Here is a 10,020-nt window from a genome sequence, read left to right as displayed (position 1 = left end):
AATTAAGCGGGTTTATGCCACTGCAAAACTAATTCCAGGTCAGATCTCACTGTTGAAGACAGATTTGTTTTATCCTTGGTTTTCCAAAAGGCATGACATTTCTTTTGCTTTTCTGTTGATGCTTTGGGTAGGTGTTTGTGCTACCCTTTGATCACTATTGGTCAATCAAACTCATTAACGAACTTCCCTTGGGCTCAGTCTTGGCATTGAAAGTGTGTGTCTTCTCTGGGGAACATTTCAAATCAAAGAATGGTTTGGGTTGGAAGGGACCTTCAAGATCATCCAGTTCCACCCCCCTGCCCTGGGCAGGGACAACTCCCACCAGACCAGGTTGCTCCAAGCCCCATCCAGCTTGGCCTTGAACCCCTCCAGGGATGGGGCAGCCACAGCTTCTCTGGGCAACCTGTTCCAGTGTCTCACCACCCTCACAGCAAATAAGTTCTTCCAAGTATCTAGTCTAAATTTCTCCTCTTTCAGTTTAAAACCATTCCCCCTTGTCCTGTGGCTCCACTCCCTCATCAAGAGTCCTCCTCCCCATCTCTCCTGGAGCCCCCCTCAGGTACTGGAAGATGCGCTTGTGAAAGATGGGAAATAATGGTGGGTGGGGGAGATATTTTCTGTTTGTCTATGTTTGTGTTCTTGCAACTGAATATACTTTCACAACTGAGCTGAAACATTGCTATTTCTTTTGTCACAGAACGGTATTTAAGCCATTCCCTGCGCTGGATGAGGCGGCAGTGTGACACTCACACCCTTCCCACTTTCCCACCTGCCAAGCGGCAACGAGGCCTGCACCTCAGCCCTCTCCCTCAAATCGCCCTCAGATATTGCGTGGCGACATTCACATCTTGTGGTGGCTTTAAAGACGAAGGTGAACTGAGATTCCAGAGTGTCACAAAGAGGGAAGGAGGCCGCTCAGTTGGATGGTGAGAGCGGCGCCATCTTGGAAATGGGTGGAAGGGGCAGCAGACGCCATGGCCGACTGTCGGCCTCCCTGCCAGGCGGGCTCCTTGGCCTGACAACTCATCAGCCCTCCTGTATCACCACCCGCGGGTGGGCTCGGGGGCAGGGACCCCCCATGGCCCGGTTTACCGACCCCCGCGGGTGCCCCCCCGGCCGCCTGAGGGGAGGCAGCCGCGACCCCCGGGTGGGGGCTTCCACCCGCCCTGACAGGCGGCGGGGGGGTGTGTGTGGGGAGGCCGGCGCTGAGCGGGGCTGAGGAGGAGGAGGAGTGGAAAAGAAGGGAGAGGGGACAGGCGAGGGTGGGCGTGCAGGAGCCGGGGGGTGAAAGGGGAGAGGAGGCGGCGGCCGGGAGCGGAGCGAGCTGCCGGGGCCATGGCGCGGCGGGACGGCGGTGGCCGGGCTTTGCCCCGCCTGTGGCTGTGGCTGGCGCTGTGGGGGCTGTGGGGCGGCGGCGGCGCCGGAGGGGCCGGCCCCCTGCCCTTCGCCGCGGGGCCGCCGGCCGCCTGCAGCCCCCGCTGCCAGCACGGCGGGCTCTGCCTCGCCAACGGCACCTGCCTCTGTTCCAAGGGCTACGAGGGCGAGCGCTGCCAGCACGGTAATGGCCCGGCCTCGCACCGCGGGGAGGTGGGGTGGGCCGGCGGGCGGTGCCGGTGGGGGAGCCCGCCCGCGGCTGTGGGGATGTCCCCGGTGGTCCCTGGGGACATGTCGTGGCTGTGTGTGAGGCCGGGGAGGTGCCGGCCTTCCTGCAAGACATCCTGAGGATCTCGGATGAGGGTACGGCGTGAGGAGATGCTGGGGAGGACACAGGTGAGGTGGGGTGGAAGAAGGGTGGTTTTTGGTGAGGTGAGGCCATGGCAGCAAACTGATAGAGCACAACCAAGAGCCAGCTCCTCCATGAGGACACTCAGGTCGGTGAGTAGACCCAGCCGATGGAAGCAGCCACAGGGTCAGCAGGTTGTATTTTACCATTTGGAGATTGGGTAAAGGTCCACTAATGGATAGGCTTCTGCATTGTCTTCCTTTTATCATTTTCTCTGAGTGTTTAAATACTTGCCTGAGTAAGAAAAGGTGCTTTTAGAGGCTTGACAGCTCTCAGAACCTGACCCACAGGATCATTCCTACATCCCATTTCCATGGCAGGAGGATAAAGCTGGGCTGAACTCAAGTGTGTTCCTCTTGGTTTTCCAGGGGAGACAAAGTATTTTCACTGACTTTCACTGAATTTTTAGAGTTGGAAGGGACCATAGAGATCATCTAGTCCAACTCCCCTGCTAAAGCAGGATTGCCTAGAGCTTGTCAGAGCATGTTACTCAGGACTGCATCCAGGCAGGTCTTGAAAATCTCCAAAGAAGGGGACTCCACAACCTCCCTGGGCAGCCTGTTTGAAAATGTGCCCAATATGGAAAAGTAAACACGGGCAAGAAGAGTTTTGGTTTAAACCCTGTTCAATGCAACATGCCCAGTTCCTAATTCCTTTCTTCAAATGTTTAATTACAGAGCATTTGGGCTAATTGCTAAAACCCAATCTCTATCAGAAGGTCTTTTGCCTTAACATCTTGGCCTGTGTGAAGAGGTGGTATAATTTGTACAGTATTTGTTTTAGTTCTCAATTTCCTTCAGCTAAAATGTGATTTATTTATTTTTTTTAAACTCTAAAATGGAATGCTGAGACTTCTGTTTAGCACCGCAATCATTCATGGAGCGTTGTTTTATTTAGAAGCTAGGGCTAGCAGGTGGTGACAAATGATGTATAGCTAATGTGCTGTATATTGGGGATGAATAACTCTGCAGTTTGCACTGTTCCAAACAACTGTTGGATCCTAGACATTTTTTTTGTTTAGAGAAGGTATGAAAGATGGTCAGAGATGCAGATCCATTTCTGAACTAATCTGGTATTGTTCAGGGAGCCACTGAATGCTCGCTTTGATAAGGTCATCGATGCAGAAAAAATCTGGACAAATGAAGTTTCGTCTCTTGTTCTGTCAAGAAAACTCACGGAAAACAAAACTCTCACCAAAAACACAGAAATGAAGGGTGGGACATGTCTATCTGTCCAACTGCGAGGGGACAGGGAGTGTTTATCAGTTTTGTACTCTGCTTTTTATTCAAAGTGTCATGTTGTTGAAATAGTGGGGTAAAAAGAGTATTTGTGATACCTGTAGCTGTTTCTGGCTGTTGAGATGACTCAGGGGGGAAGGAGGGAAATCTGTCATTAACAAAAGTTGAAGTGAATTTCATTACAGTTGAAGGCAGTTTGGAAAAAGTTATATTTGCTCTTGTTTTAAGTAGGTGATCTTCAAACTTCTTTGAATTTGTGGCTAGAAGCTAAATGGATCTAATTACATACACAGATGCTGTGTTCAGGCTAGGTTTTGGAATTACCCTAGCTGGTGGGATTGCAAAACATGGATATAACAGAGTGAAAAAGTTGGGCAAAACTTTTTGTGGGACTGCTCCTCTGTAGTTGGGTGGGTTGCTTAGAAAGACTCTTAAATAAAAGAAAAAAAGAAAGAAAATACAGTGCTTATTCTTAAAAGTCTGGGAGGAGTTGCAGGTGTTTTGGCAAAGGGTAAAACAAGCGTAAGGAAAAGAAATAGTTTGGAGGCGGTGGATTTCAGAAGAATATTTGATTCTGTCACACAGCCCCTGCCTATATATTGAAATCCCTGCTTTATAAAAGGTCTGTGCCTGATGGAGAGTCTTTCTTCAGTTCTCTCCTATAAGTACATGTTTTGCATGGGAAAATACCCAGCAGTCCAAATAGTAAAAGTTAGCAGATGAGAACAGTGGAATTGGATCGCAGTACTGCATAATGCATGCAGCTTACCTTTTGGGATCTCATGCTATGCTCTTCTTTTGTTTTTTGTGGTTTTTTTCCTGTCTTACACCTGTGCTTCCCACTTGTGACACTTTCTTTGTGCAAGTGGTATGGAATTTAAGCGTTAGATCCTCACGGCAGGGCTGCTCTCCTACTCTGTGTATGGAACTTCACAGCAACATTCAGATACCACTGCCATTCTAGTATTTTTTTGGTTTAAATAAGTAAAGTAAACTTTATAAAACTGTGTGAAATAACACAGAAATAGAGTTTTTCTAAAATTGAGAGCTCTTGCATGGACTTCCCTATGAATTGAAAGCATCTGGTAGAACAGTTTCGCAGAGCTGAGTGCTGAATGGTCCTTTCATTGGTGTTTGTGTGCAAATATTCATTCTGCAGATACTAATGTGGAAAATCCTCCAATCTTCAGCTGGGTTGCTTGAGGGTGCAGTAAGTGTATGAGGGCAAAATCAGCGTGGTGTTATTCTCTGCTGTCTTTTCCCTTTCCTCCTCTGGTTCAGACTTCTCACCCAGAGCCAAAGGATAAAGCGATGGGATGTGGAGAACTTGTCTCACACCTGCAGTTAATTCAGACGAGACTCTCTGGAACACGTGGGTTTCTAAAAATCTATGTGTGAATAAACAAATGTCTTCTCCGACAGCAGGGCTGATTCAGGAATGATTTATGAGTAGCAAGGAGAACTGTGTGATAAGTAATTTATTTTCAATCTTGACTGGATTTACCCAAAATTTTGCACAATGAAGATTTTTATTTGTGCCTCATCCAACTTGTCCAAGCTGCCAGCAATGAAAAAGTTGCAGAATCTGTGATCATCATAGATGCTCTTCTCCCAACAGATAACTATAGTTATGACAAAAGTTAGATTTAGCACAGGTGATTTCTAAACAAACACTGTACATTTCAGAAAGGTCTCTGAGAGGCCCCCTGAGGCAAATTAAAATAGAGAGTGGAGGAGAAGGAAGTGCTGACTTATTTCTGGAGACATCTTAGAGAATAGGCAGGATTAAATGAGCACATAGTTTTTCTGGAGAGATATGTAGGAATCCAGTGAAGAGTTAAGCCTGATATTACATCTTAAGAATCAGAAGGTGCCACTGAAGCTGTAGCAATTTTTATTATATCATTTCTTTTTATCACCTCTTTTCTCACCTGTCATTTCTTGGCTTCAATTATCAAAAGCTGCTTTGGCAGTCCAGCTGTGTTCCTTTGTTCCTTTTCAGTGTGGCTCTCTCTTCTGTCTAGGGTCCAAAAGCTGCCTTATTTTAAAAGCTTTTCAACACTCAAAACTGGTGGAGTGTCCTCTGGGGAGGGGAAGGGTTTCAGCTGATGGGTGGCGTGGGATGGCAGGGCAAATATATCTTAGGAAACGTGAAGACAAATGGAGTGCTCAGAGACTAAAATAATGTAGATTTCTTAGATGCTTCAGTAGCAATTTTGGTGAGCTTCACCTGTATTTATCCAAGATTTGTTTGTTGTTTGTCTTACAGCCACAGTAGCAATTTTGGTGAGCTTCACCTGTATTTATCCAAGATTTTTTTGTTTGTCTTACAGCCACGTGTTATCCAAAATGCAAAAATGGTGGGGAGTGCCTCAGGCCTGGAAAGTGCAGATGTCCACCTGGCTATGGGGGTAGATACTGCCATAAAGGTGAGTAAGACCCAAACAAGTGATAGCTTGGAAGGACAAGAAGTGTGAAAACATACAAATTTAATCTAGTCCTCAAGTCCAGGACTAATGGACTTTGAAATAATGATTTTAATTACTTAGAGCTCTGACCTTACTGTCAAAAAATACATGGCCTAGAGGATCTGCATCCTTGCAGGAGAAGGGGCTGGAGTGTATGTACTGGAATGTGTTGTGAGAGGATTTTGTCCCTTGGAAAATACCTTCTATATGTGTTATGTAAATATTCTGTTTAGCTCTAGAAGAAATTCTTTCTAAATAGTTCAATGAGGTGACTTGTACAGATATACGTTTCTGCATTAGAGGGTTGAAACTTTTGTGTAGCATCTGCAAGATGGTACTATTGAGGGCAAGTCACTAAAGATACACCTGGCAATGTGTTGTTGATAGGTAACGGGAGATGACAGAGATGAGGAACAGCAAAGATCAATTTTTATGGTTTTGTGAAGCCTATTGAATATACTCATGGATTGGAAAAGGCAATCCAAGAAAAACTTGTTGTGAACTGATTAGACTACTGATGGTAACTTGAGTTCTGGGATAAAAGGGGAAGCAAATTTGAAATAGCTCGAGGGGAAAATTGTAGGCAAGGTATCCCCAGACAGTGAAGGAAAAAAAAGCGTTGTTTTACTTTCAGAAGAGGAGCCTCAAACTGACACTTAAAAATTTCTAGAAGTTCTTTTTGAAGCTTCAGGGCTTTGATGTGTAGAACAATTCTGGAATGAGGAGGCTGACTTAGTTGTTTTTGGGGAAGGCACCACTTGACCATGGTCACAGGGTTCGTTTGTGTTAGTTGTTTTTGGGGAAGGCACCACTTGACTATGGTCATGGGGTTCATTTGTCAAAATAACATCCCCTTCTCTTCTTCCTCTTGGAATGTGTAGGTCCTGTCAGGTAAGGAGATCCGTGAATCTGTGACCACAACCACTGATTTACCAGCTGTGATCTGGCGAGATGGATAAGAATGTGCACGTTAGTGGTTACTGTGGTGTGGCTGATGAGCAGCTGGGGTGGGAGGAGCTGTGCCGTAGCCATAATCGTGTTTGTTTGTTGGTGCTCTCAGGCTAAATGCTCGACAAGATTTTAAGCACATGCTTAATTTTAACTGCATTTTGAGCTGGTGTTTGCAGGCGTGGTGCTGTCGTACACGCTCGCTCCTTATGGGGCTGTGCCTTGCTCTGAATAGTTGCAATTTTTAGCCTTTGCAGATGTGATAAAACAAGGGGTTGATGATGGACCAGCTGTTTAGAGATAATTAGTCAGAGTCCTGTGTTGCTTCTGAAATGCACTGTGTATGCTGTTCTTCTGCAGTAAGCTGTGAGGGAGGCTGTCAGAACGGGGGGGAATGCATCTCTGTCAATGGAGTTGTGAAATGCCTTTGTGCTTCTGGCTGGACAGGATCAAGATGCCAAGAAGGTGGGTATCTAAACTCCTGTGCTTTTTTTTTTTGTACCACGGGTGACCTAATTGCTAACAGTCCCTAAGGCCTGTAAAAAAAGTCCTGATGAGAGGGCACTGGAAATAAAAATAATTTCCTAGATTTATCCTTGGAGTAGTCTCAGTTTTTTATCACTGCATTCTCGAGAATAGAATTCTTACTTATTTAATCTGTACAAAAAGCAATATAAAACCCACAAACCAAGTTAAACCCTGTCTTTCTCCTAGGAGAAAAGTTTGAAGGAACCATTCTCTCAGTTAAAATGCCTGTATTACTTTACTATTAAATAAGGATAACAAGCTGACGTTATCATGACATGAGTCGTTCACAGTACCTTGTGTGTTTACATAATGAAAATATTTATATTGATTAAAAATATAGCTGCAGTAACAAAAACATTTTAAAAGGATGAAGAGGCTAACTATGGAAATGGCATTGCATTGCTATAGAAATGAAGGACCTGTGTTATTGCTGCATACTCAGATAAAATAGTGTCAATTTAGCATTAAAGTGTACGTCTATTAACATTTAATCCAAAATTCTTAACACAGTGTGTATGTATTTTTTTTTCCATTTCCACGGTCCTGGAAATGCCTTTAGACTTCCACCAGTTGAGTCTCTGGCCTGGAAGAAAATGCATTTTGCCATTTTGATTTGTATCATCCTGAATCCTTCACTCTGTCAGAATTCTTTTAGCTCAGTTTTATAAATCCTGCTGACTTACCCTTTCTTTTCTTCTAGCAATTTGTCCTCAAGGTTGTCGGAATAATGGAGCTTGTGTGGCTCCTGGGATTTGTAGCTGTCCGGCGGGATGGGTCGGCGGAGCGTGTCACTTAGGTAAAGGACTCCTGACACTTTGCCTTTATCCTTTTCTCTACTTGTTTGATTTACCAACGCAGTCTTCACATCTTCAGTGCCTAACAAAGCTGGTAGGAAGATATCTCAGAATTGTAAATTAGAGCTGCTTCTGCATGCTGGGGATCTTACAAGGATGCATAAAGAATAGAGAGCGCTTTAATTTGGTCAGAAAGACAGAACTTCTCCACCTTAAGTAAATCCAACCACTTGCATTTCCCCAGATTTTGATTCACAAAAGCAGGTGATGATTATAAAAACTTGAACCTACCCTGGCAGGGCCTTGTGGGCTCGTAACAGCAGCACCCTCGTGCTGAAGGCAAGGATCCTGAGATTGTCAAAAGGAAAGGATTTTTGTTTGCTCTCTGGGAAACTGAGAGAAAGCTCATCTAAACGTTGCTTTTGAATTCAGTATCGTAGCTGCAAAGTCTCTGGATTAATTCCTCTGCATTTGAACTTTTTATGTGGCTGTAGGAATCTAAATCAGCCAGCACTAGTTCTTCTGCAATATATATAGTCAAAGAAACATTTATAAATAGTACTTTACCGTTCCCATTTGAGCAGCAAAATGCTTATCCGTTGTATTCATTGGTGTATCGAGGTAGAGGGTGGTATTGAAAGGTAAGTATGGGAGATGCAAAGAACTTACACAATTTCACTGAATTTCACTGAATTTTTAGAGTTGGAAGGGACCATAGAGATCATCTAGTCCAACTCCCCTGCTGAAGCAGGATTGCCTGGAGCTTGTCAGAGCATGTTACTCAGGAGCATTCAGGCGGGTCTTGAAAATCTCCAAAGAAGGGGACTCCACAACCTCCCTGGGCAGCCTGTTCCAGGGCTCTGGCACCCTGTATAGCTCCATTCCCTGCACCAACAAGAAGTAATAGAAGAGTTCGAGTTCTTAATGTCAAAATAATCACTGTTCCTGAACTAACTAGATCTGCATCCTGTTTGACTTGTGTTGGTACAGAAGGATTTGCTTATAAGCAAATTCCAGCCCCTGGCTCGTTACCCAAACTGGTGTGTAGCCAGGGAACAACTGAAGCTGTGCCCTCTCAGTCCTCTGCTGCCCTTCTTTGGGGGGGAACAGAAGGGCAGCCTGTGAGCAACAGCCAGTATTTGGCAACTGTTTCCTTGTGGATGCAGATCCAAGAACTGGCTTGAATAAATTTCAGTGGGAATTTTTATTGTTCCCTCACTTTTGGGGCGGCATCCATCTCAAAAATAGCCCGTGCCTTGAAGAACAATAGAAATGCTGGTGTTTTAAAAGGAGAACGGAGCATGAGTAAGAGTAGACACACTGTGGCTGTTTCCCAGTGAAGGCCACGATGCCATAAATTGAGAGGCATTGCTTTTCACTTCTGCCATTATGCTTTTATTTATACTGTCCCGGTGCGATCACGGGGGAACAATTCAGCTGGCACGGGGAGACAGAGAAGAAAAATGAGGCTGCGTTGTGCTGGAGACTGTACCCTGTGTCTGGTGTCTCGTTTCAGCTCTCTGTGAGCTCCCTTGTCAGCACGGGGGGAAATGCATCGCTCCCAACGTCTGCAGGTGTCGGCTGCCCTACTCGGGTCTGCAGTGCACAAAGAAAAGGAAGGAATGAAGAAAATTCAGTAAAATTCAACTGCGTCTTCTTCGTGGAACTCTTTGTGCAGAGGTGGAGTCAGCAGCAGTGGGGGACCTTAAAAGAACACTTGGTAACTAATTAATTTCAGATAGGTGGTTTTTTTATTTTTTTTTGTTTGTTTGTTTTCAGTATATTAAGTAAAGGCTTTTCTGTATGAAGGAAAAGTACAGCTGATTGTAACACAGCTGTTACAAGTGTCCAAGTGTGTGTAGTGTATGGCACGTGGCTTCTTCTGTCCTCATTTTTCTTCTAAGCAGAAGTATCATGTCTTGGTTGATGCAGCTGACCTTGAAATAAAATTTGCTCTTCAAATAAAGTACTTCAGAATAGGCCTGTTCTCTTCTTTTTGATTTTTTTTTCCCCCCTTTGACTAGAATTATTGCATTATATTAACGACGTGTTGTTAAAAAAAGAAAACGTCCCTAATTCCGATCACCAGAAGTGGATGTTGCTTGAAGAATAATTTTCCTTCAACGAGATTATGCAGTTTCAAGAGGAAACTTGCAGAGTTTGCATCTTTCTGGAACATCAGCAAAGTGCAAAGCATTGTATTAAAATCCTGGTTATCGCTTTGTGTGCTTCCTGCTCCTCAGATTTGGATCTCCATCAGC

General features: G+C 44.8%; 1 protein-coding gene across 1 annotated transcript; it reads left to right on the top strand.

Annotated features, from left to right (window-relative positions):
- Positions 1–1,329: 1,329 nt before the first annotated feature.
- LOC106885478 (von Willebrand factor D and EGF domain-containing protein-like) lies at positions 1,330–9,738 on the top strand. The gene is made up of 5 exons (XM_014937690.1): positions 1,330–1,558; positions 5,355–5,450; positions 6,798–6,902; positions 7,666–7,761; positions 9,276–9,738. Exons 1-5 carry the CDS (start codon positions 1,336–1,338, stop codon positions 9,383–9,385), a joined length of 630 nt encoding a protein of 209 aa, XP_014793176.1. The 5' UTR covers positions 1,330–1,335; the 3' UTR covers positions 9,386–9,738.
- The last annotated feature ends 282 nt before the right edge of the window (positions 9,739–10,020 follow it).

This window comes from Calidris pugnax, unplaced genomic scaffold (genome assembly GCF_001431845.1).
Source record: "Calidris pugnax isolate Ruff unplaced genomic scaffold, ASM143184v1 scaffold11, whole genome shotgun sequence".
NCBI classification, from domain to species: domain Eukaryota; kingdom Metazoa; phylum Chordata; class Aves; order Charadriiformes; family Scolopacidae; genus Calidris; species Calidris pugnax.
The sequence above is the reverse complement of the archived record's forward strand: the minus strand, read 5'-3'. Positions and strand labels throughout refer to the sequence as shown.

What these genes read in the sequence shown, in the direction of transcription:
- LOC106885478 (XM_014937690.1), top strand. Translation starts at nt 1,336, where the DNA reads ATGGCGCGGCGGGACGGCGGTGGCCGGGCTTTGCCCCGCCTGTGGCTG. An exon ending in GGGCGAGCGCTGCCAGCACG is followed by an intron (nt 1,559 to 5,354) that starts GTAATGGCCCGG and finishes TTTGTCTTACAG; the next exon opens with CCACGTGTTATCCAAAATGC. An exon ending in GGGTAGATACTGCCATAAAG is followed by an intron (nt 5,451 to 6,797) that starts GTGAGTAAGACC and finishes GTTCTTCTGCAG; the next exon opens with TAAGCTGTGAGGGAGGCTGT.